General features: G+C 38.8%; 2 protein-coding genes across 2 annotated transcripts; both read right to left on the minus strand.

Annotated features, from left to right (window-relative positions):
* Positions 1–886: 886 nt before the first annotated feature.
* On the minus strand, positions 887–15,998 carry porb (P450 (cytochrome) oxidoreductase b). The gene is made up of 15 exons (XM_038693424.1): positions 15,248–15,998; positions 12,510–12,558; positions 11,616–11,744; positions 10,907–11,059; positions 9,567–9,691; positions 7,353–7,442; positions 6,146–6,244; positions 5,720–5,836; positions 5,463–5,581; positions 4,933–5,114; positions 4,542–4,691; positions 4,137–4,404; positions 3,456–3,597; positions 2,942–3,031; positions 887–2,595 (listed from the first exon to the last, which is right to left on the minus strand). The coding sequence occupies exons 1-15, from the start codon at positions 15,295–15,297 to the stop codon at positions 2,451–2,453; spliced, it is 1,908 nt and encodes a 635-aa protein (XP_038549352.1). The 5' UTR covers positions 15,298–15,998; the 3' UTR covers positions 887–2,450.
* A 6,833-nt stretch (positions 15,999–22,831) lies between these two features.
* Positions 22,832–26,678, minus strand: LOC119883531 (ion channel TACAN-like). The gene is made up of 12 exons (XM_038694230.1): positions 26,576–26,678; positions 26,167–26,285; positions 25,848–25,964; positions 25,648–25,707; positions 25,326–25,421; positions 25,141–25,230; positions 24,855–24,920; positions 24,657–24,718; positions 24,471–24,563; positions 24,214–24,278; positions 23,295–23,363; positions 22,832–22,977 (listed from the first exon to the last, which is right to left on the minus strand). Exons 1-12 carry the CDS (start codon positions 26,642–26,644, stop codon positions 22,864–22,866), a joined length of 1,020 nt encoding a protein of 339 aa, XP_038550158.1. The 5' UTR covers positions 26,645–26,678; the 3' UTR covers positions 22,832–22,863.
* Between the last annotated feature and the right edge of the window lie 232 nt (positions 26,679–26,910).

The following is a 26,910-nucleotide window of genomic DNA, read 5'->3' on the forward strand; positions in this document are numbered from 1 at the left end:
CCACCAGTCACGCTCACACCTAAAGACAATTTAGGGTCACCATTCAACCTAGTCTGCATGTCTTTGGACGGTGGGAGGAAGCCGGAGCACCCGGAGAGAACCCACGCAGACGCGGGGAGAACATGCAAACTCCACACAGAAAGGCCGGGAAGACCGGGGTTCGAACCCGCGACCTCATGAATGAAAGGCTGTGAGGCAACATCATAAATGAAAGGCCGGGACGACGGGGGTTCGCACCTGCGACATTCTTGCTGTGAGGCGACAGTGCTAACCACTGCGCCACTTTTATTTTATGATTTCAATATCAAAATGTATGAATATATGGATCTATTTATTGCACTGTAAAGACAATATAAAAGTATAGCTTTATGGACAATGACTTTTTGTAACCCTAGATCAGGACTTATCACATCAGATCTGAAAGATCATTTAACAAATAGGTCATTACTCGAGCTTCGTGGAACAAGCTGCTGGTAAGGTTACTGTAAGTCACTGTTTGTTTAATCAGCAGCTGCTGATTAAACAAACACCACAGCCCTGTGTGATTTTCATCTCTCAACATTACTTCCTCATGGATATTAGTGTGATGGAGCTGAAACCTCATGTCTGATGACAAACAGAAAACAGATGGTCTAGATAATAATCTGCTACAGTTAGTTATACTGATTGTCTTGCACTCACTTGAACTATAGTTTACAATACTCCTAAATCTGGATCTAGGTTTTTATTTGGTCGTTGGCAGAATGCAGGTCATGTTTCATGCAAGTGCTACCTAGTTCCAGTGTTTTAACATGTTCTTTAATATTTTTGACTAAAGCCACCAAATTTAAATAAACCTCATAAAAGTACCATAACCTAATTTAATCACAAAAAAGGCAGCAACCCAACAAATTATTCCAATTTTATTCATTAAAAAATGCCTTAATAAAATCAAATACTCACATCATAAATGAATGACAAAAAAAGTGATTTTCTATCAAAACGTAAGTATGGACGAAAAAAATACTAGCAAAAAGATTGTGAAGCATCAGGGTTTTAATGCCAACTTAATACATAAGGCAGTGTTAAAAAGGCACAGGCAGCACTTTAACTGGTCGGCTGACCTCTTCAAACTCCTCATATTCACACAAAAGTACAGGGATGAGCACAGATGCCGGGAGACACCTAAAATGTTTTGATATGTCCGGTCACCTCTCCTTGTAGTGGTGCATATGTGATTGGACAAAAACAGAAAAAAAAAAATACAGATTAAAAAATCAAATAGGTGTAGTCTTACTGCCACATGACAAATCCATTTCATAATCCTCTGCTGTCAGATGTATATAAAATAAACAACCATCATTTGGGAGGCCAGACATGGTTTCATTTTCATCATGTTTAAAGACAGGCGTTTCTGGAAATAAAATGCACATACTCTTGTGTTCTCCACATACTCCCATTTGCATCACTTTTTGGTTACTGTTACTGATTAAAATGAACAGCAATGTATGCATAACAGCTGAAATCCCATGTCAAAATACAAAGGTAAACAAAAATTGTACCAATGATGCCAGTTTGTCGCATCAAAACATTTTCCCCTCTCAGAACTGCTGTTTTCTAAAACATCATGTATTTTAAGTACTTTTCAAAAGTACCACCAGATCAGCTCTGAGAGAAACTACAGTCAGCACAACTTCATGTCTTAAGCTTCTCCGTATGGCAACACGAACACATCTACAATCTGTTGATTAATTAAATGAAAGTTACAAACATCTCAAGACGGCAAACTGCCGTTCTAGCTTTCTAAAATGTTCAATTAAGTCACGTTCACCTTGGAATTATATAAATGTACATCCAGAGGTTGGGCCGGTGAATCCCTTTCCACAGATATTTTATTCAGTCATAATCAGTTTATAAAGCTGCAATCAAACTGATTGACTCAATATAAAAAAAAGCATCTAATTAAAATTAAATATGAAAGGAAGATGAGTCTTTGCTGCATTTGCAAAGTAAGCTTTCATGATTGGTTGACTGAGGACTTTCAAGCCAACGGGTTCCCACTTCTAATCCCGGAGCAGCTCGAGTGGCAGTCAAAACACCCAATTACACAACTTAATCATTTATAGCAGACTCTAACAGCCTCTGGAAAGCAAACGGGGTAACTGTTGTTTGGGCTGAGACCACAGCTCAAGTGAGGACCCCAGCAGACACAGACTGGTGGTCCAGATACATAACATAGTATTCATAGGAAATACAGACTGAGAAAGCTGAATGGGTTTATTAAAGAAAACCTGCTGAGGTAGGGTTTGCCTCAAGATCTTCTGCTACCTGTAGCTCTCATGAACCAGAGTGATGGACAAGAGTTTAAAATGTTTTATATTCAGTCCTGATAAAACAGTGCGGTAAAAATAGAAAATTTTAAAACCACCACTATTTAGTAGTAGTGAGACCGCAGTGGAGTCTGTGGCTCTTTAACTCCAGACATCTTGTGAGTAGCGTCCCTTGGTCATCAGTTTCTTGATGTAATCTGTGGCCTGGGTGCGCGTCATGCCTCCCAGCTCTTCTGCAATCTCGTAGAAGGCCGTCTGCACATCCTTAGCCATGTTCCTTGCATCCCTGAATCAGGAAAGAAATCATCTTAGATTTCTGGATGTCTTTGCATTAGCGTTTCCCCTCCCCCTATCTTGTATGTTTTTTGTCCATCAATAGCCAGCCAGCAATAATGTACAACATAAACATGGCGGAAGTTCTTTGCTTTTCATTTCTAAATGATGGCAGTGTAAACCAATTCTCACTGTCCCACTAGGCGGTGACAAAGCACCTAAGAGAATGTGGGTTTCCATAAAGGTTATTCATTGTCAGCAACACCAATTCAAGCGTACTGTATCAATACATCAGTATTCTTTCACAACATCCATGTGAAGGTTCAATCTTTTTGAATACATGACGTTACGTTAATTACCCGCAGACGTAGATATGAGCATTTTCAGAGTTAATCAGCTTCCACATGGCCTCCTTATTTTTCTTCAGGAGATGCTGCACGTACACCTTTATTTTTGAAAATGGAAAGAGAAAACATTGTTCTTATGTACATCTTAAACTGTATGTTTCAGGGTTTATCAACACAGAGACAAATAATATACAGTATACTGTACATTTGTTATTGAATTCACTGTTAGACTAGTGTTTTTCCATCATCTCATTTTACCAAAAGTTGTTCAATAATTTAAATAACAACGACCATTTATTTTTGTTACTATATTATTAACATTAGACTGTGTCGATGACCAGCCACTTTAAAATTCAGGTGCACTAAACAATGACGCTGAAACCTACAATCTGCATCTGTCTTTGCTGTGATAAGACAACGCTCTGGTTTCCAACAGAATGAATCACTTCCCCAACCACGCAACAAGGTGCATTTTACATACTGGAGGGTAAGGGACAGCAAAGATGAGGCAAGACAGCCGTACCTTTGCTCCTGGTCTCTGGAGAAGGCAACATGGAGCTGTGTTAGAACTCCATTCTTCTCTGCTTCCTCAAGCTCCTCCTGGTAGATATAATCCTCGTTCTTATATCTACAGCCGAAAAACATCACCGTCTCTCCGACCTCCTTTCCTATAAAAATGAAAACAAAACATTGGTCATTTTACACATGCTGATTATTCTGTTCAGGCCTTTTCACTGAGGTATTTAAAAGTTACTACTCGCTCGTGTTCAGACCTTTAGTCCATTCTCAGTCACACAATGATCAACACACAGTAAAAGCCTGTCAGACCAGTTTTAAACAGGTGAAACATCTAATCTGTATATTGTTAGACGTGTCAACAACTTATAGGTGACTAGGCAGGTAGGGTGTAAATGTTCATATAAGTCTTCAGTTTAATTAAATTTAATTAATTATATGAACAGATGAGAGGAGGCCTAAAGTTTGATGAAACAAAAAGTGAATTATGAGCTGAGTGCTACTAACTGAATAGAGACCATTAAAGCACTAATTACGTGTATCCATCAAGCCACACTTGTAAACTCACCCTTAAAACGCTTTTTTATATTGGAACAGAAACATATTTGAAGCTCTTATCCCTCATTGTTCTATCCTTGTCAGGCCAACACAAACAACAACACATGCCGTGGCATATAGTGTGTAGAAATACCTTGCTGTTTCAGCCATCCCCTCTCTTGGATGAAGCCCATGAAGGGAGCGATTCCAGTCCCAGGGCCGATCATGATGACAGGGTTGGTGGCTTTGAAGGGCAGGCGGAACTGAGACTTGCGGATGTACATGGGAACGGTGGACTTGTGGCCGTTGTCAGTGACCAATTTGTTCTTCAACCAGTTGGTGGCGACTCCCTTGTTGACGCGGCCGGTCTTGGTGTTGTACTCCACCACCACGGCGCAGATGTGGATGCTGTTAGGGTGAACCTACAGAATAGGGGAGAGTTATCAACAGTGCTGCTAAAAACTCCTTTCAAAAGACCATGTGTAAAAATGAAGCTTGTGACAAAAGTTAAAAAGGATGGAACTCTGCCTGGCTTGGGTGATTTAAAACAGGGAGTTACCTTAGAGGATGAAGCGATGGAATAATAGCGAGCCTGGAGACGAGGCAGCAGCTCACACAGGTGGTCAATGGGAGGCCTCAAAGAAGGCATATCCTCCAGCATGGCGAGGATGTTTCTACTGGCATCCAACACCCAGTTCTGGTAGAGTGCCTGTAGAGAGGAAGTAACAAGAAGACAATAACATGAAGTATAAGAGGTAGAAAGGCAAAAAATAAAAAAAGGGAATCACAAACACACAGCACATGCATCGGCCCGCGTTGTAGGCTCAGTTAAATTATTTCCAAAATGGGTGAGAGCAGCAGTGTTTTCTATGAAAGAACAATATAATGGCTGATATTCAATTTGGGGTTAACCTGTCAACACCAATGAATCTTTACCGCCCGTCACTGACCTTGCCCTCAGGTGAGGAAGAGGCCATCTTGCGCATATTTTCCTGGTCTTTGGGGTCAGAGGCGTACTGTGCCAGCTCATAGAGGACGTTGGTACGAGGAGGGTGCGTGATGTCCAGGTAGTGAGTGAGGGCCGTGCGGTAGGTGGTGGGGCAGGGGAAAGGGTGCTTCTTGTTGGACTCCTCTGAGATATAAATAAAACAGATATTTCTTTTGTAGAATGATCTCAATGATGGTGAATGATAATTATATATATTAGTAATTTTTATAGTTTAAAAAAAAAAAGTGTATTTTCAGGCCAACAGGCCAATTTACAGCTCTAATTAATCTGTGACATAAACGCTTCACCATTGCCAACACAATATAACACCTTATATTTCAGCAATAACGTGATTACAGTAATATTAAAATATTCAATTCATTAAATGACCTGATACTGCAAGTCTAGATAGATATCAAGGATGGATTTCCGTGGGAGGTGTTTGAGTGACGAGCTAGTAAAGTCAAGGTTCTTGTGCTTTCATTGCCATACCATCAAGGTTGTTGAGAGAGATAACAACATCAAGGTCCACTCCAAGGATTTGTCCCAGCTTGTTCACCAAAGCAGAGTCATTTGTGGGGAACACAGCAACGTGGTCTCCTGACTCATATCTGAAACCACGCAATGTGACAAATGAGACTTTGACCTGTAATTCATAAAGCCTTAACAGAACATGAACCATCCATTACATCTAGTCATGTGGTGTTAGGCATATGACAAAACATTATCCTGTGGTGAACCAGTCTCACCTGATCTTGGAGCCGGTTATGTCTAGTTCAAGGTGCATAAGATGTCTATCACCAGCTTTGTTGAGTCTGCGGTTGACAGTGACCGGGGCCAGGAAAGGGTTTTTTGAATCAAAGGGCCTATGAATAAAAGAGCAACACTTAAATGTTAAAATGCCATTACAAAAGGCAGAGCATAGTCACAAAAGAGATGTAAAATCTAATTAGAAAAAAAAAAATACAAAAACATCTATTACTCAATAAATAAATGACTTTAAAAAAAAAAGGATGAATCCATTTCCCATGTCCACTAGGAGGCAGGAAGCTTCATTTTTAGAAAGTGAACTTTGAAGTCGGTTATGCATGTAGGTGAAATGTGAGACTGAGCAGACAGCACTTTAATGATAAATGGGTTATGGCAATGAACAGCTTCTCTGCCACAGTACTTACGGCTTTTGGACCTCAAAACTCTTCAGGCGGCCAATCTCTCCTGTGAACACTTTGTTCATGTTGAGGTCTGTGTGCTCCTTAAGCTCGTACTGCCGTATGCTGCAAGGGAAAATAACTTGATGTTAGCCTCTTCAGAAACTGCACGCAGACACAGTGAAATCAATTTACTTTCTAGTAAAATAAAATGAAAACTGATGTAAAGATGAAACACTTATTCTTCTTTTTCCAGGATCACGCATGCCAATTTAGGTCAAATAATACTTAAAAATAATTCTTAGCAATTATTAATTTCACATACAGATGTAAGGTGATGTTTACCATAAACCAGGTCCTGATTGAGCATTATATAACAAGTCTTAGTCAAGATATGGATGTTTGAAGTAAAGAGAAAACAAAAAAGATTTTGGCTCGAGGATCTTTCACTGCCTGTCTTTCTACTAAAGGAATTGCAGCCGACCTGAAAATATGGCCATCTTCGCTCACTGAAAAATAGGCATGTGAAAAAACTACCTTTCATGTGAGACAATGTGTTACTTAAAAGGCGGGGTCAGCGATTCTAATCCAGTACGTCTTTTTGTCAAATTCAGCGAACATCTCCTCACAGTCCGCTAGCTGTCTGTTCTGTGTGTGCGCTGAAAAAGAAAACAGTGTGTGTACACTGCCCTGGCTCTCTAAATGGGAAACAAAGTAGTACAGTGGACCACTATTCCAACCCTGTTCCAGTCACGATTTGTGTGTCACGTAACATTAAATGACTTACCCACAGACATTCAGCTTACTTTCTAGTTTACCAAGACATGCTTGATTTGATGTTAGCTATAGAAGGAGGAGAGTTGTGAGTATCGCTGTCTGGAGTTGGTTTGCTGGCTCTGGGACTGTCTCACCGTCTCTGCATGTTCGCTTCGCAGCTGCAACTTTAGCGACAGTTTGCCGATACACAACTTAGCTAACGTTAGTTACATTACTTGCCGTGTCTTTGCTCACTCTATATCATGGTATTGAATAACTCCAGAATCGCATACCCCACCTTTAAATCGAACGCATGTGTTCTGAAGTAAAAGGTGAATGTGTTTGTGAGTTCGCCTGTATAATGTTACCTATAAGATGGTAAAGAGTGAGAGTGCGAGGAAAGATTGTTGAGGGTGAAGACAAGACAATTTAAGAATCATGGGGACAAAAACAAAGTAATTGAAAAGCAATAATGAACCTTGATTCATCTCCTAAGGCTTCAACTCCAAAGTGCTCACAGACGGCCGGCCAGAACTGCTCTCTCCATGAAACAAAGTCCTCTTCCAGACTGAAACACAAAACCAGGCCAGTCAGCTGAGAAAGACAGTTGAATTCACCCTTGTGCAACAAATTAGACTTCTTATTTACAATGACAACCATGTACATTCTACAAATATAAGTAGGCTTGGGCGCTATCGAGGTGTGCCACACAGCATTTATGTTTCTCTTTTTAATGGATTTGTACTCGTATCCCAATGAGTAGCTTACTCTCACATCTATTTCTCTCTTCACTGCCTTTTTTTGCTACTACCATTACTTGTTGTTCTTCTTTGTATATTCAATCTAGTGACTGCATCCATGTAAGGGGACCCACAGTGTATGTAGATAGAAATGGCTCATTCAAAAGTAATACATTTTTGTGCTTGTGTTTTACGAGTAATATATCTTGACATTTGTTTGTGAATACTTGTTAGACTGTTCTAATATCATATTGCCAACCACGCAATTACACATACAGTGAGGAAATAAGTATTTGAACACCCTGCTATTTTGCAAGTTCTCCCACTTAGAAATCATGGAGGGGTCTGAAATTGTCATCGTAATTGCATGTCCACTGTGAGAGACATAATCTAAAAAAAATAATCCAAAAATCACAATGTATGATTATTTAACTATTTATTTGTATGATACAGCTGCAAATAAGTATTTGAACACCTGTCTATCAGCTAGAATTCTGACTCAAAGACCTGTTAGTCTGCCTTCAAAATGTCCACCTCCACCCATTTATTATCCTAAATTAGATGCACCTGTTTGAGGTCGTTAGCTGCATAAAGACACCTGTCCACCCCATACAATCAGTAAGAATCCAACTACTAACATGGCCAAGACCAAAGAGCTGTCCAAAGACACTAGAGACAAAATTGTACACCTCCACAAGGCTGGAAAGGGCTACGGGGAAATTGCCAAGCAGCTTGGTGAAAAAAGGTCCACTGTTGGAGCAATCATTAGAAAATGGAAGAAGCTAAACATGACTGTCAATCTCCCTCGGCCTGGGGCTTCATGCAAGATCTCACCTCGTGGGGTCTCAATGATCCTAAGAAAGGTGAGAAATCAGCCAGAACTACACGGGAGGAGCTGGTCAATGACCTGAAAAGAGCTGGGACCACCGTTTCCAAGGTTACTGTTGGTAATACACTAAAACGTCATGGTTTGAAATGATGCATGGCACGGAAGGTTCCCCTGCTTAAACCAGCAAATGTCAGGGCCCGTCTTCAGTTTGCCAATGACCATTTGGATGATCCAGAGGAGTCATGGGAGAAAGTCATGTGGTCAGATGAGACCAAAATAGAACTTTTTGGTCATAATTCCACTAACCGTGTTTGGAGGAAGAAGAATGATGAGTACCATCCCAAGAACACCATCCCTACTGTGAAGCATGGGGGTGGTAGCATCAGGCTTTGGGGGTGTTTTTCTGCACACGGGACAGGGCGACTGCACTGTATTAAGGAGAGGATGACCGGGGCCATGTATTGCGAGATTTTGGGGAACAACCTCCTTCCCTCAGTTAGAGCATTGAAGATGGGTCGAGGCCGGGTCTTCCAACATGACAATGACCCGAAGCACACAGCCAGGATAACCAAGGAGTGGCTCTGTAAGAAGCATATCAAGGTTCTGGCGTGGCCTAGCCAGTCTCCAGACCTAAACCCAATAGAGAATCTTTGGAGGGAGCTCAAACTCCGTGTTTCTCAGCGACAGCCCAGAAACCTGAATGATCTAGAGAAGATCTGTGTGGAGGAGTGGGCCAAAATCCCTCCTGCAGTGTGCAAACCTGGTGAAAAACTACAGGAAACGTTTGACCTCTGTAATTGCAAACAAAGGCTACTGTACCAAATATTAACATTGATTTTCTCAGGTGTTCAAATACTTATTTGCAGCTGTATCATACAAATAAATAGTTAAAAAATCATACATTGTGATTTCTGGATTTTTTTTTTTTAGATTATGTCTCTCACAGTGGACATGCACCTACGATGACAATTTCAGACCCCTCCATGATTTCTAAGTGGGAGAACTTGCAAAATAGCAGGGTGTTCAAATACTTATTTTCCTCACTGTAACAAAGTTATTTGTGCTGCACTGAACATTTCAATATCCAAAGAAATGTTAAGTCAAAGGCTAAAAGGTCACTTACTTGCCATCATCATCTCCTAAACCAAGGTCAAAGATGCGCTTGGCCCCAAGTTCTTCCAGCCTTTTATCAACATATTTTCCCATTGCATTGTAGTGTTCATAGGTCTTGTTGCCCAAAGCAAATACCTGGAGACAGAACAGAGTTAGCAGCCTTGGCTCAATCCTGAACCAAACAAACAAAAGCTGGAAATAAGAGTACTTATGATTTTCAATTATTAAAAGTTGCCATTATTAATCTAAAATTAATTAACTAGTGCAGATATTTGACTACTTTTCAGTTTAAGGGTGAACATATCATCAAGTTGTTGTCATCAGGCAATTTATTCTTCTAAAATATAAAATGAAAACAACAGGCCAAACTGATGTCTTATAAGAGGCCCTGCAAACCTCTCAGTGACTGTCATGTATGGAGCTGCTCTAATACAGACCAGAGAGACAATAGATAATACGGGAGGAAGGATGTGACTGTGCCCAAGAATTTAACTAGATTTCCTACAACACAGTTCTTCACTGAAATGAGGCCAGAGGCGCTGCATCCCAACAATGACACACACGCCAACACAAAGCCCTTTCATTAATGATGCACACAAAAGACAGACATGCAACCTGACGTAGCGTGAGGCAGAAATAGTGAACAAAATCTGCAACATTACCTCTAAAAAATATCAAATGGAAATCATTTGCATTCTTTAAAAACGGAATCACCTTTCATTATAGTGCAGGGGTGTAGGCAGCGAGCAAAACAGAAGCTATACAGTAAATGTGTACATTGAAAAACACAAGCTGCTAAGTCCATTAACCAATTGAACATTAATCTGCAAATATTTTGATAAAAATTACTTAAACTATTAATAGTTTAAGCAAAAATGCTAAATGTTTGATAGTTCCAGAATCTCTTATGTGATAATTAATTGCTTTTCTTGGTCTTAAATTACAATAAATTGGATATTTTGGGGTTTGGGTCAGACAAAACAACAATATCATTGGACGCTAGGATATTGTGATGGGCATTTTTCACTGTCTTATGATGTTGTATCAACCAAACGGTTAACTGAGAAAATAACTGAGTGTAACAGATAATCAAAATTATTTTTGGCTGCATGAAACAAAGCTCGCACGCACGCAGAACAGCAAATGTAACACAATCTCTGGTCACTGACATCATGCACACTATGCATTTTGCTTTCCCTTTAGTGCTTTGTGTTTTTCTTACTAAATGGGCAACGCACTTCCTATGAAATTACTTTTTATGACAAGTTATCCTATTCTCAGCATGCCTTACAAGCCTGAAAGAATTTGAAAAGACTTCGTGTATACTTAAACTTGAGCGTAAAGACTCACAGTGTAGTTTAGCCCGGAGAGGTCTTCGTCATCATTTTCCTGCAGCCAGTCATAGAAGTCCTGGGCATTATCTGTTGGGTCTCCTTCACCGTAGGTGGCCATGCAAAATATGGCAAGGGAGTTTTTAATATCAGACAGACGGGATAGTTCCCCCTGGAAAATGGAGACATCAGAATCAGAGACAGTGAGCACTGAAGGACTCATCATTTTAAGGAAGTTTGTCTTGAATATCAGACCGGCTCCCTCAAGAGCTTGCAAGTTATTACATACTACTAACAAATCAAAAGTATATTATCTATTCTACTACTTGTTCTCACCGCAGTGTTGCGACACATTCTTGGATAAAGCCTGAGGTCATAATATTGTGCAATTTGTATTACTGTTTTGAAATATGTGTCGATATGAGCGTGTGCTGTCCTTGGGTCTTCCATGGACATGTTTTATTTTAGAGCAGTGAATTTATAATTAGCAGATATCATATTACCCTGGCAGTTATTTGGCTCATTTAGAATCTGTATTATATTATCAAACTCACAAAAGTCTGGATGAGGCAGAAGTTTCAGATTGTCATCATTGAGGTGTGACTTCTTCAGCACTGCAGTGATGCTTTTTTTACACGACACGATCACAAATCATTTACTGGCAGCTATAATGAGTAACGTCCAAAAGAATTCTGTGGTTTGTATGTTGTTCCCCTGATGCCTATTACCATGTCATACTCCTCTGGATCCGCAGCCATTCCTTTCATGCCATAGCGCTGAGCATCTTTGGACAGTCTGTTGGCAAATTCCTCTGCTGTGCCCGTCTGGGAGCCGTAGAACACAATGATGTTCTTGCCCTGGTTACAAAGTTATGGAAAGACATTTATACGGTGCATTTAAAAACTAAAATAAAAAGCGAACCCATTTCTCATGTCTACGGGCTACTTTATGAAACATAGGCAATGGTCAAGTACAGATGCTGTAGATATTTTGAAAGATTTTGAAATTTTTATCCTTGCCTACAGTGTTGCCATGATAATTCGTAACAAAGAAAAAGACAAATTTAAATAGCACTAGGGGCCAAAAGTTATTTTCTGCCACCATCATGGTATCTGAACTATTTGCAACAAAACCACATGATTCAAAACCAAGTCTTTTTGTCAAGGCTGGCTTGAAAACAGTCAGTCAAAACAGTGTTTCTAAATCTAGAACATCTAGCATATTGTCAAGCAGGGAGGCCATTGTAGTCATCATCCACAGAGCAGAAGAAGAGGAGGGAAACAACATAGCATTTTAATTAATGTTTTTTTTCTGCCTACAGGTCATAAATCAAAATATCTGCTGAAACGAACTGAAGCATTTTAACTTGCGCATCAAACAGGTTTTTACTAAGGGGGAAACAACTTCAAGGTCAATCAACATGCGGTGAAGGGACACAAAAACTGTCTCAGGGTGATGGCTCACAGTCTTCTTTTAAAACCCTGAGTCATGTTTTGGAACAAGAGCAACAAAAAGTGCTCCTGGAGAATTTATCGACAATATGTTGGCGAAATGAAACTGCTGACCTGTAACACAAATGAAATGTGGAAATGCTGACTGAAAACAATAAAAATATCACTCACTGTTTTCTTCATTTTCTCGATGAAACTTGTCTCTCTCGTGGTGGGTGCTCTGGAAAAAACAAAACAGATTTGATTTGTTAGTAAGACATTTTAGCCCCAAATAAACAAAGACACAACCTATCCTTTATCGCAATACTTTTGATTAAAAACAAATCATTCAGCAATGACCAATTACCAAACATCAGTTGTTGGAAATATCGTGTACATAAAATCAAAACAAAAAATAAAATGTATTTTCTATCTCAGATTGTAATAGCAATTTCAAAGCTTGTTGGTCATACTTCTTTTTGACAGTGCGGTCAGATAACTTTCACACTGGAGAGGTGAAGTGCTGTGACTCAATGATCTAACTCGATCACAAGCAGAAGGCTCCAAATCTGTGTTCTGACTTCGCTGTTGGGCGTTGACCCTTTCGTTGATGTCCAGATCACAGATTATACCTCTGACCAAACAACAGGTAGGGAACAGTGGAGCATTTAAAGCTCAGATTGAGGCCAGGAAGATCAATAAAAAAGGATTCACGCCACAAGCGTTCTTTTATTTAGAGAGCAAAAGGTGACAGAATAACTAATGAACCAGGAGAAGGTAATGCTATGTTATTAAAAGGTCCCATGGGGTTATGTGGTTCAAACAAGCTCAACAATACACTAGAACTGGTCGATAAAACAAAATCATTTACAGACTTCCTTTGACTTCCAAATTAATGATTCATACTTAAACATACTAAAAACTAAGAAAAATGAATTATTTAGTTTGAGTTTTACGTGTGTGAGTTTTGTCTGATGTATTGCATAAACATCAATTTTGATTATTTTATGCGTAAAAGCGTAAACGTTTTCATTAAGGTGCCACATTGTGATAAATAATAATATCTGAAAAATACTGTATTAGCTTAATTTTATAGATTTCAGCCATATCATTTAGTCCGAATGAACAGATTTTTAAATAATCAGCATCTAAATAAATATATTGCAACCAACACTTAGGCAATGTGGGAAAACCGTCTATTCCAAGTTATTCTTACAACATCCAGGAGAAGCAGAGCGGTGACTAAGCAGCCACACAAGCGCTAGTCATGCAGACCGTAATCACAAGCACTTACTAAGCATAAGCATGCAATAGGCCCCTCGTGGTAATTCAATGGTAATTTGATTCAGGTTTATCCAGGAAGTAATTAATGGATGGGAACAGATCAAAATAACACGTGCAAACAGGGTTTGAAGAAAAAAATAAATAAAAAGGCACGGGCAGTAAAATCTATTATCAAGCAAAATTAAAGGCAACGCCGCTTCCCTTAGCATCAAAAGGTCTGAGGGAACAGCTGCAATTCTGTCTGCACTGAAAAAGGAACAAAACGGCTGCACATAACTACAAGCAGAAACAGTATGCCAGATGAATATATTTTCAGACAAGGACTGTAGGATAGCCACAAAAGCTTAGAGAAATACAGACAATACATGCTTTTGCTATATTTCACCTTGGATGTATTTAAGAGCATCTGATTTCATTTTGTCTCTCACACAAACAATTTCCAACCTACAGAACCCATCCACAGCACGGCGGTGTGCAGGCATGTGGGACTGATGCCCGACGTGGCATAACAACGGGCCCCCGTGGTTTATACAGACTGCTAACTCTGAAGCAAAGTGTAAAAGCCTTATTGAAATTTTAAACAAGCCTTTGCCCCCGAGCTGAAGCATTCCTGACAGCTTTGGCAGGATCTGTCTGAAATGTTATCAGCCGAGACACTCACCGGCCCCGCTGCCACTCAACAGGAAGGATCTTCTGTGCATCATTCGAAAAGAGCTGGGAGTTAAAAATCTATGCAGTATCTGAAAACTGTGACCGACAAAAGGCTTAAAATTATCTTGAGCGTGTGTAAAATTAAACATGTAGTAAATACAGCAAAAGATATGTTTTGATTAATAACCCCATCTTTGTAACTCCAAGTACAAACTATTATTTAATAATATTCTGATAGGTTACTTAGAGTCAAACTGGCACAGTTAGCAGATAATTAACAACACGCAAATGGCTCATAATCTTGGACATCATTTCCTTTCTCATGCACACTGGCGTTTAGTCACTGAAGTATTTACAGTGCAAGTGCATGTGTATATACTGTCAAAATCAACTTTCCATTCATGAATCCATCCAGGAACTAAACCTTTTCTAATGCTGAATCGGTTCAGTCTTCAGCTCTGCAACACAGGCTCTGTCAAACGTGGAGGTGATCATGATACACCTCACACCTGTTTTTTTGTTTTGCAACCTGGCTTTTAATTTAAAACACTCCCACCCCCTAACAAATGCTACTCTACATTTGTTTACTGATTAAACAAGGCTGGACATATGTGCAGACAATGATGGCAACATCATAAGTGACTGAACAGCATGTGAAGAGCTTGTGGAAAAAGTGTGGGGGGGCAGATGAACCAATAATTAAATTATGTTTGTAGTCGAATGCATTTTATGACCACCTCTTACATAACCTATTGGGAATGTTGTAGGCTTTGTGAAAACACTATCTTGACAGTTTATGCTAGAAACAAGTTAATGACTGTGTGCGCAGAGCTCACTTTGGAAACAAGCCACCACTGACTACTGACTTATCACTTACAAGGTGTCAAGCAAAACTTGGCTATCAAAATTAACAGCAGGATTTAACAATTATCTGTCATTAAAAGAAAACTCTTATTGTGCGTTAGACGGAGCAGTAAATCAAACACTTTACTGACCTCTCAGCAGCATCTCTCCTGTCCTCTGGCAGGGAGAAGACACAGCCCATGGCATGCAGCCCTGTAGCTCACCACTGCCACTAGCACTACTGGCTAGGCCACGCCGGGAACCGCCACGCTCAAAATCAAAAGCAGGACTCCACAACCACAGGATGGAAAAACGAATGCAGTCCAGAAAGGCAGCAGGACATTCGCAGGTTTGGAAGAGCCGCCTGCCTTCACCTCAGAGGCTCCAACACGATCTGAACTCTGCCTCTGAAACCAGCAGCGTCTGGTCTCCACACACAGAAAACTCCACCACACACACACACACACACACACACCCTACAAGCCTTGTCAGTGTCTGGCAACTGCTGAGGACACAATGGTGGGAAACTGACTTTCCCATAAAACGTAGCTGAGCTGCAGACCCACACTTTTGACTCACAAACACACACTGAAACACTCTCGGGCTGAAAATGCCTTCCTCCTTATCCCCGCCCCTTTTCCTCTCCGGTCTGAAAGGTGTTGGGAACGAAAAAGTCCATAAGATCCATTCTGAGAATTTGGCTGGTTATCAGAGAGACTCCTCGGTGGGGAGAGCTGTGAATGGTAGTTTCTTTTTTTCTTTTTTTCCCTGAAGGATCCCCCGCCCCCATCTCACTGGAGGAGAGAGGGGAATGTCATTGCTATGGTAACCTCATTTATCATAAAAGGATTTCATTTGTGACATGGCCCTACTCCAATGGCAGAGCAGCTCAGCCCACACATGCACACACCAAACTGAAAAGAAAAACAGGGGAGTGGGGAAAAGAAGAATGAAAAAAAAAAAGTAAGTAACTCAGGGCAAAGAAAGGGTTGCTTGTCTTTTGCCTCAACTTTCCACCTTTGGAGAGGACTCACAAAAGGAGCTTGGCTCGCCCTCCTCGTTTGCTCTCCAGGGAACTTTCAAAATGGGTTCAGGGCCAAAAACAAAAGCACAGGAAAGACATGGAAGACTACGCCCCCTTCATAACAGTTAGGTAATCACTGCTCCCTTTAAGGGGAGGGGAGACTAGCTTGTGCTGCTCCATATTCCCTTTCCTGTATTCCCTCCCTCCACAGATACACAATCCTCCCAAAGCAAATCATGCTCTACGGGGGTCTTTCCCCCTTTCTAGCAGACCTCCTGTTTTCACACAAATGGCCCCCACTCAGTCTCCATTCTCACAACCAGCAAGACCTCGGCCACACAGCTCCTGCTGGCCCGTGGCTTTACTCTGGTGACCAAAGAAATTGTGATGTGGTTGGGGAGGGACTTAGAAATGTGACCAATGGATGGAGAGTCCATTGAAATCAAGCCAAGCCCCCATTACTCCACTGATAAGTGATGAAAGGAGACAACAGGACAGGGAGAGAGGACACAAAGGTTGTTTCTAGTGGAACATTTACAAGCTCTAAGCCGTGCACTCTCACATACTTGCCTCAGGGCACATTAGTGACAACTTGACGACCCACTGTACTCGTTTCTGTCTAATTTCTTATCATGTAATAAGACACAGGCAGATTATTGGATCACCTATACTGATCTACAAGTAAATATACTCTAATGAAGACTCTGATTAAATAAATAGCCTCTTACTACACCAAGATAAAATGAATAAATGACAAAACATGACCACACACACAGCTTGTTTCTTTATTCCGCAGCAGCCTTCATTATTTTAATATATTTAGATATAGTCAGATCTACACTGGAACCTGCTTATCCTCCAAACTATGTTTTAATTTAAACCCAGGTACACCATGACAGATACTCACGGTGTGTCGAGCTTCTTGAATTCAGGGATGGGCTCCGGCTTCTTGCGGGACATGAACCAATAAATGACAAGGCCGACAATCAGGGAGAAAAGGAAGAGGTCCAGGTTGCTGAACAGAGACTCCTCTTCATCCGCCATGGGCTCGGTGCGGGTGGGGGTCTCAGCATCCATGTCTGTGATAGTTGACACTACATGCAGACAAAATAAAACACAGCTTTAGACCAGTCTACTAGTCAATCATTTTTTCCCCCCATTTATCGAGTGGAGCAAATATTTGCCACTTCCAGCTCATATGATTGTATAATAAATCCATTTGGGTTTTTGGACCGTTGATTAGACTAAATAAACAGTTTGAAGACATTAGTTTTGACTCTGGGGATGTTATTTTTTCACTATTATACAGAAAAAAACTTTCCAATAGATTTATTTATAAGTTAATCATTATCTTTATAATGGTTATATAAACGACACAGATTAGGATAATATGTGCCATCAAATGCCTTTCTTGTACCGAATATTGTTTGTTTTTCTCAACTTGTGATGAATGTGTTTAAGATAAGTTGCAAGGACAGCAAGCTGTAATTTAAAATCTGCATTTATTAAAATAATAATAAATCTATTAAGCCTCTGGTTAAAATTCCAGCTGAACAAAACTGGTTAACCTGCTGCACAGAACTATGACTGCTAACGTGAGTGTGAGCAGTATTCTTCCTGCCATATCATACAATGGCAGCTTTTATGCAAGCATTATTGGACATTTGGTTCTAGTCTATTCTCTAACATTGTAACCCGCTGCATTCGATCCATGAAGTTTATCTTGTCGTGTACCAACAACAGCGGCTCTTTTCACACTGAGCACGAAAGGACTTCATGTTCTGAGCGCTCAAGTTTCAGTTTGGTTCAAGGAGTGAAAACAATGAGACTTGTTTTGTTTTTTTTAAATCTGAAGTGGACTCAACTAGAGAAGAGTTTGAATGACACAGCCATGTACACACTAGACTGCTGACTCACTGATATGTTAAATCACCACCACTTCAACTTATATGTACAGAGGTACCAGTGTACCAAACACTTGCTGGTGATTCACAAATAGAACAATTAGATATTTTCCACAGAAAAGTGAACTGCAATGTGTGTGACCATCTTTTACTAAATGTCTGACATTATTTACTGGAGCATTTTCTATAATCAGTGATAGGTGATTAATAATCACCAGACAACAAGCATTTCAAACCAAGTCAGACACTAAAATTAACGTGACAGTAGCTTTGTCAATATGTTTACCTGGTCTGTCAAAATTGTTTAGTTTTATAATAGCATCCAATTGTGCCCTAAACCAAATATATCGCCTGACCAATGCTGGATGTTTAAGGCTGATAGATGTTTAAGCGTTTTAAAAGTCTGATAACAATACATTAGCCAATAGTCTTTTTTTTTTTTAAACATAAACACTTAATGTGATAAGGATTTTGTTTTTTAAAGAATTGTGATAAGTGGAACATTTCATAAAATAAACTGTAAAATAAACTAAACATGCAAGTGGCATTTCTGTACAGATCAGATATATTCACAATGAGCTTACATTAGACAATATATCTGCCTGGCCAATTTATTGATTGCTCCGTATGGATGCTATATTTTCCAGTTTGTAAGGTACGCCTAGCTAAAACCCCATTTATATCAGTAAGGGTAGAATAAATATTACATTAGTTTTAGCTAGATGTACCTAATAAACTGCCAACTGACGTGAAGCTAAAAAGGTAATGGCCGCAAACTACATCACTTCTCAGTCTTCGGTCTGTTATGATATAGTATCCATACCTACTTTCCTTGGTGACCTCCCCGCAGGATTAATTAGCAGCCCAAACAGAAAACACAAGTGCCTCCTCTCTCCAGTTCACAGTGTGTTTTACATGGATATTAAAAGTTACAGACAAACCTAACAACATAGGCAACCTTTGATGTGATAACTACACATTTAATTACTAATTCTGTTTTTTCTTTGTTTATTTCTCACACACGTTTGCCCTGTCAAAGAAAATACATGAGGGAAAACAAGAGCTTACCTGATAGATCAAGTTCACTTCAAATTTAAAAGTTGTTCAAAATAACAGTCTGCTTGTTTTCACACTATCCCTAACACCTCTGACACAGTGGGTAAAGCCACAGAGTTGACAGACACACTATGTATCATTACACTGTAGGTTCAACTTCACGCCAACGCCTGGTTAACTCTTATCATAATCATGTGAGAGTTTGATTAGTTGCCAAGTTAAATACATTTCAATAGCTGTCCCACTAGGGTTTTAAATGATCAACGAACCAGACATACCCGAAGTTCACTGGAGTTCACCCTCACAATTCACCTCTTTCTGCTCAACTTGAACAGTTTTGCAACAGTCGAGATACTAGCACCGGTTTCAGACAGCGTGTGTGTGAAGCCCAACGTCATGAAACGTAGACACCAGTTTAACTAGTTTTGCTAATGAGATGTTTTAATGTTAAGAAATACCCCTTTAGATAAAACGAGGAAAATGACAAGGATAGCCAGCGGGAATGAACTTAGGGCCCTGGCTATTCCCTGGACCGTGACAACACTGAATAAAAACAATGTGCTGTTAAAAATACATATACACATGTTAATTAAGAAACTAAACAGTGTTGGGTGATATCTGATAGGTACAAAAGCTAATTAAATCTAATGTATTTTACACATGCTAAGAAACGACCTATAAGTTAGCCTCATTTTGCGTAACAGTGGAGTCAGCATTTCTCTTAAGCTAATGGTTCAAAGAAAAAGATGAACATGTCTTCTGTACTTTAGGTTTCAAGCTCCGGTGTTAATCTATCATCGCTGACGTGTAATTCCCCCAGACTGCCACAGACTACAGCGTGATGTAAAACCTTTTAAAAAGGTGAGTTAGGTCTTGTGCTTACCTTTGCCTCCACTCTTTTGTGCCAGGCTGACACTGTGCTCAACACGGAAGGAAACTTTACGCCATGTAGGATCAAACCAACTCGGTCCTGGCAGCGGGGGGGGAGAGGACTGTTGCACTTTCAACACCAAATAAATCTTGCATAGGGATATATTCTTTTTAAGAAGATACGGGTGTGTTTGTGATTTTAAATGGTTCAAAGAAATTAAGCGTGTTTATTTTTTCATTTTATTTCAATTTGGACCGGTGTACAAAGATAACCCACTACGATAAATAACTGTTGAGGTGCAGCAGGCAAAGGTTCATGGTTATGTAATACAATCAGCAGGACAAACTGTGTATCCATGACAGATTGAGAGGCAGAGGTGTTTATGTTGACATAACCTAGGACATATGTTTCACAGTGCAGTAAACCCTATGGTTGTTGTAAAGAAAAAGTAAAGCCATGTTATAAAAATACTTATAAAGTTCAGAACTAGAAACACCAAAATGTATTTGAAGTATCAAAAGTAATAGTAATCATTTGGAAGTATATTGACCCCTGTCAACTCAGGGGTAACTTGGTGCAGCTACTTAAGTAACAATTTTGAACTTTACTTATTATTATTGGTATCTTAACTGTGCGTGTGTGTGTGTGTGTGTGTGTGTGTGTGTGTGTGTGTGTGTGTGTGTACATATATTCATTGTAGATATTCCAATACTCATTTATGCAATTCAGATAAAGCACTTTGCCATATCAATAAATAACAATATACTGTACAGTATCTACTGGACATGCATTAACCATGTACATAATATTACCAGGCACTATCATTGTCTGTGTTAAGAGTATTTTACTACTTTTTAGTTTTAGTTCAATCTCTAGTTAAGAAGTTATCTGTTTTTGTACTATGACAAATAACTGTTGAGGTGCAGCAGGCAAAGGGTCATGGTTATGTAATGCAAGCAGCAGGACAAACTGTGTATCCATGACAGATTGAGAGGCAGACTCATCAAATATTAAGGGTGTTTATGTTGACATAATTAAGCACATATGTTTGACAGTGCAGTAACCCATGTGGTTGTTGTAAAGAAAAAGTAAAGCCATGTTAAAAAAATACTCTGTTATAAGAAAAAGGCTTGCATTCAGTCTTACTAAAGTTCAGAACAAGTAACACCAAAATGTACTCGAGGTATCAAAGGTAATGGTAATCATTTGGGAGTATATTGACCCTTGGCAACACAGGAGTAACTTAGTGGAGCTATTAAAATAATGTACCTAAGTACAATTTTGAACTTTATCTATTAGTATTTGTATCTTAACTGTGTGTGTGTGTGTATGTGTGTGTGTGTGTGTGTGTGTGTGTGTGTGTGTGTGTGTACATATATTCATTGTAGATATTCCAATACTCACTTATGCAATTCCAATGAAGCACTTTGCCATATCAATAAATAACAATATACTGTACAGTATCTACTGGACATGCATTAACCATGTACATAATATTACCAGGCACTATCAATTTTATTAGTATTTTACAATTTTTTAGTTTTAATTCGATTTCTAGTTAAGAACTTATGTGTTTTTGTATTTCTATCTTCTTATGTACCTCTTTGTGAATCCTTATTATGTTTGCGGATTGTTTTTCTGCAATTTCCCACTGGGATTAATCAAGTACTCTATCTATTTGTGCGTCTGGCTTATACTTTATACCTCTCGTCCAATGTATTTCACAGGGAAATGTCCACTTTACAGTACTTTTTACTCCACTCCATTTAATTAACAGCTATAGTTACTTTTCAGATTGAAATTTAAAACTAATCACTATGAAATATGAAGCATTGTTATATAATGAACTATCTAGTGTAACATTAAAATTAGCTCCACCTTGAAATGACAACATTTAAGTACTGCTAACATGTTAATATATCAATAATAATGATGCAGTGATATGCAGTAATATACCACTGACAGGGGCAATTGTGCAGAATGACATTTCATAGTTTAAGTTTTATTGCTAATATTCCTGTATTAAATTAAACATTTGAAGGCAGGTACATTTATAGCACAGTGTTGTAGTTTTATCTACAACAAGTCTTATTTTAAATGCTCATCACAGATTTTGTATATAAAATCTTAATATGCAAAATAACTAGTTTCTATTGCTTTTAGGTAAACGTTGTGGAGTAAGAAATACAGCATTTTCCTTTGTAATGTAGTGAAGTAGTACAATAACAGAAAATTGATGTGCTTAAGTAATAACAAGTAATTTAAAATTATACTTAAATACATTACATGAGTGAATGAACCAAGCTACAACCCGGTCTTCTGTTAAGGCTGCAATGCTTTGCATTGTTAGCTAAACACAGGGAGAAGATAACTGATTAAAGTAAACATAATGACATAAAATGGGATGTGGTTTTTTAATCCCTGCAGGGAAACTCTGAATTTAGAGACCAAACTTGAAACAAATGAATAAAGGGCAGGGATAGAATCAGACAGATTCAGACACACCTATGCACAAGCACAAACTATGTAGAAATACTAAAAACAGCTTCACAGAGGATGGTGTGATGATATACTTTATTGGAGGGTGCTTTTGTTTATTTTTTTTATTTTTCATTTTTATGTAATTTTACTAATTACATAATTATATAAATATAAGAACATGGAGGTATTGTGGATCATAATCTACCCTCAGTGGTGATCGATTATTACACATTATAACACAATTTTTATATTACTGTATCTACTGTACATATTTTGTAATAATTGCCATTAGACTTATAATAATTTTATAAGATAATAGCACGACAAATATTGTTAATGATGGCAATAATGATGATGAGTTTTAATTTGCAGTGGAACATGTAAGACACCATTTTGTAGAGATGTTGTTTTTTTTTCATTTATTAGTATATATCACATATTCTTTAGTTTCTGATTCCTGCTCTTCAGCTTCTGGCGGACCACGGCGACAGTAGTGAAGAAGTTTCCCATGAACAGAATAAGGAAGCAGAGACCACACATCAGGACCTGGCATCACGTGGAACAGAGAGAACAATATGTGAGGAAGCTTAATACAGTGTAGCTCTATACAGGTAGATTTCACAGAGAAAAACTATTGAAAATAGATACAAAAATACATTATAATGTAACAGTAGAATGTCAGTAATATATCTGATCAAATGTGAACACAGTGTTCTGGCCATACAAATAGTAAGCCCTCTAGTTGTACATTGTAAGAAAATAATGAGGTATTAGTGCCGTGTAGATGGAAGATGAATAGATACAGTACATTTGAAAAGCAGGAACGTGGCAATATGAAAATTGGTGACCTTGAAAGCACTGACCTGCCATTCTTTACAGTCTGGGAGCTGAGCCATTTTGAAGAGAGAGAGGCTATTGAAGAGCTGCCAGAACTACAAGACAAAACATGAGACTTAAGGGTTTTGTTTTGTTAAAAGTGAATGGATATAGTTTGCATCTGCACGAACACAAGACACACTAAAGGTTAAGATGTTTTCCAGATAAGTTTGCTTAACCAATACCACAATATAGAAATGCTCTGTCACAAGTAAAAATCATTGCACTTAAGTAAAAGTACAGAAGTATTCTCAGAAAATTATCCCTGGAGCTGATATATTATTATTATGTAATACATTATTAGATTGTTAATACTGATGTATTAACATGTCTACTACTCTGTATAGAATTTAGTCCAGTGCTTCCCGAATTAGGGTGTGGGCATCCTCCAAAGGGTCACAAGATAAATCTGATGGGTCGTGAGATGATAAATGGGGTAGGAAAGATGAAAAAACTCAATTCTGCTTCAAAAATCTGTATTTTGGGGAATATTCTTCCACTGAAATGTAATCCCAATTGGACACTGTTTTTTGTAAGCAGCCACACAACAAAAGAGCAGGGAACCACTGGTTTGATCTTGTGTTGTATTATATAAATGTATCATCATTGTTAATATAAAATCTTAATCTGAAGAGTCACTTTAGCTGTCAGATGAATATAATAGAGTAAGAAATATGAAGTTGTATAAAATGAAAAGTACCTCAAGACTGTACTTTAATTGTACTTACTCTCCACCACTTACCTAAATACGCAGACTAACATTACGTCTAGAATGACATCAGCGTTTTTTGTGTCATCCAGTCTAAACCATGACAAAGCATGATTTTTAAAGCAAACTAAGGAGTAGTTAGAGGAAATTTCTCAAGATCAGTTTCAATCCTTCTGTGTCACAGACTGTATACTCACATGACCAAAAAAGAGGAAGGGCAAAAGAAACGTCAGCCCTTTCCACATCCACGACTGAAATCCCTCTATAAATAGAAAGCAGATAAGAGTTTAAAGTGTTTGGCTTTTTTCTTACTCCCACTTATGCATCTGTCGTTACAGCAGTGACGACAAGCAGCCCCAGACATGGTTCTCAAAAGTGCTACTAAATATTTTTAATTATGAAATGCTCAGTGCGTCTGTATTCCATGTCCTTGGTGTGTTACAGTCTATCTCACCCACGGTCAGATCCATGTTGTGTCTTTCTCCCAGAGCTCGCAGTCTGTACAGACACCCGCTCTGATAATAGCACTGCAGACACTGAACAAAACCTGCGTGTTCCAGATGAAAGAAAAACTGATCACGCTTTGGTATGATTTAGAAACGTTTCAACCATGTACTTATCCCAAGTATTTTGACCTTACTTTGGTACAAGAAGTAAGCAAGGAACTGGTTCCTGAATGTCTTGTACAGGTTCCCATCTGGCCTTGGTTGTGAAACAGAGGAATTTTATTATTACAAAGAAACATTTTTTATGGATATGTCTTTCTCTAACAGTAACAAAAGGCGTTTCATTGTTTCTTAATTTGTTACTTATGATTTTTTAATCTTCCTCTGCTCACCATGTCAGCATTACACCGGACAGAAAAGCTGAGACGTAGTGATGAGAAACCCACCAGCCTTTGATTCTGTGATGCAGGACACATTTCATTAGATATTTTCATTGGATATTGGATATTCATTGTATGTTAGTGACTTGCTTAAAGAAGAAGTTTCTTTTAATATTGTAAGTTCAGAGAGCTAAGAGTAGGTTTTATTTATGAAAAACATGGCTCATTTTTGGTTTGGTTGGAAAGTTTGAAGCTTTTTATACACAGTCTATGGTTTGAAGGGTGATATAGGGCTGACCTGGAGCCGTTGGCAATGAGGATGCTTTCCCTGATAGTTAATGTACAATAGTACCACACCAGCAGGAAATTGAAGATTGCATCAAGAAATCTAAAGTCAGGGACACATTAAGAAGAAGCGCTGGATTTAGACACCAGTACATGTAATGTTTATGAAGCTGTGATGTGCGATATGTTGATGCTTACCTGTAGCTCACAAAGAAATAGCAAATGAAGGAGAACAGCAGCAGGAAGATTGTGAGGTACAGCTTGAACTTCTCATATTCATCTTTGTAGGCAAATCTGACATGGATGTAATGAATTCCGGTCTCAATATACAGTGCAAGGCATTTCAAAACTAATGACACAGGCTGAAAATCATTAGCCAAGGAAATGTTTGATTTAGGGAAATAGGGGATCTTACTAAGAGATCTTTTTAGGCTACTGGAGCATCAATGATTGGATCATAATTCTGTGATAAATAATCTCACCACGTGAAAGCACACAACCCTGGCTGAAAAATGCTTACTTTGACTGCTTGCTGAGTAGAGTGACATTCACATTTCCCAGAACCAGACTGAGGTACAGCCTGCAATTTGAAACAATATTATTTTTGTTATTTAACTTTATATGTGGAATTAACTTTAATACATGAAATACACCTGTTTTAATGTATTTTAAGCATCAACATATATTGTAGTAGGCCTTTGATTAAATAGAAGTCATCACCCATTTTTCTTGGGAAGGAAAGCCTCCATTTCAAAGAAAGCATTTGGTCGCGTCTTTATTTTCTCTTTTATGTCATCCAAGGTCTTAGCATCTTCTTCTGATGATCCTGTGGTGCATCTGATGGATAGTATAATTGCACAAGATAGGTCTGTGTGTTTGACACAACATGACGTGTGTATCTTTGGTTCCATATCAGTAAGCTTTGCTTTTACCGCGTGAATCTGTGTGCATATAGTATTTGTGTGTATGACTGTATGTACTCTAAATGTATGTGTTTCCATGCAGGTTTGTGTGTGCATGTGTGTGTGTGTTAACTTGCTTTTTCACTTGGCGAGATACGTCCTTTAATCTTTTGCGCTGTATGGAAATGGAGGAAGAGCAGCTGTTTTGCAGTTTGGAAATTTCATCCAGTTTCTGTAAGTACTTTCTGTGTGTCTCCTGGATGAGAAGAACATGGAGTTACCTCAATAACCAAAGAAAATGTAGGTTATGAGGAGCATTTCAACTTTCTTTGGAATACGGAGATTACAATCTTGAGCACAAGCAAGATTTTTTTGACGTGAAACCAAGCAGGTATATGGCAGTTTTACCAGAGGTTTAACTCTTCTACATTTCATCCTGTGGTGTGAGTAACACAACAGCAAACAAACGCTATGTTAAGCACGATTTATACACCTGCTCTATGTAAATAGTCTGATACTGTCAGCTGACTTTTGTCCATTTCTTACCTGAAGTTGTTGATACTCTTCTTCCAGACATTTCCACTCCTCCAGAACGGCTGGTAAGCCTTGAGGCATTTTGTAAGTACTAATCTATCACAAAATTTTACACACTGCTCTGGCAGCAACTAAAGACCCACTTAAAATAAAAATCCAGTGAGGTTTTATAATTGTTTAACCAGCAAAGGCTTGCACATAGTGAAGTATTTTTTTCTAGGGTGTGTATGACATCTCCATGGAGGGTTTATTGCTTAGAGTGAACTTTGACTGGTACAAATGTGCAAGATTTTGACTTTGATATTGTTCAGGACATTATCTGGTTATCACATTGATCCATTATCACT

This window comes from Micropterus salmoides, unplaced genomic scaffold (genome assembly GCF_014851395.1).
Source record: "Micropterus salmoides isolate LMB-PRFRI ecotype aquatic unplaced genomic scaffold, ASM1485139v1 Ms_hic_scaffold_3, whole genome shotgun sequence".
NCBI lineage: Eukaryota > Metazoa > Chordata > Actinopteri > Centrarchiformes > Centrarchidae > Micropterus > Micropterus salmoides.

Bases quoted from the DNA above. Each gene is read 5' to 3' on its own strand.
- LOC119883531 (XM_038694230.1), bottom strand. From the start codon at position 26,644: ATGCCTCAAGGCTTACCAGCCGTTCTGGAGGAGTGGAAATGTCTGGAA. The intron at 25,231-25,325 runs GTAAGCATCAAC...CCCTGACTTTAG, and splicing joins TATTTCTTTGTGAGCTACAG to ATTTCTTGATGCAATCTTCA. The intron at 24,719-24,854 runs GTGAGCAGAGGA...TTCACAACCAAG, and splicing joins TCCGGTGTAATGCTGACATG to GCCAGATGGGAACCTGTACA.
- porb (XM_038693424.1), bottom strand. From the start codon at position 15,297: ATGGGCTGTGTCTTCTCCCTGCCAGAGGACAGGAGAGATGCTGCTGAG. The intron at 4,692-4,932 runs GTCAGTGACGGG...TCCTCTCTACAG, and splicing joins CTTCCTCACCTGAGGGCAAG to GCACTCTACCAGAACTGGGT. The intron at 3,032-3,455 runs AAGGTACGGCTG...ATTTTCAAAAAT, and splicing joins TTCTCCAGAGACCAGGAGCA to AAAGGTGTACGTGCAGCATC.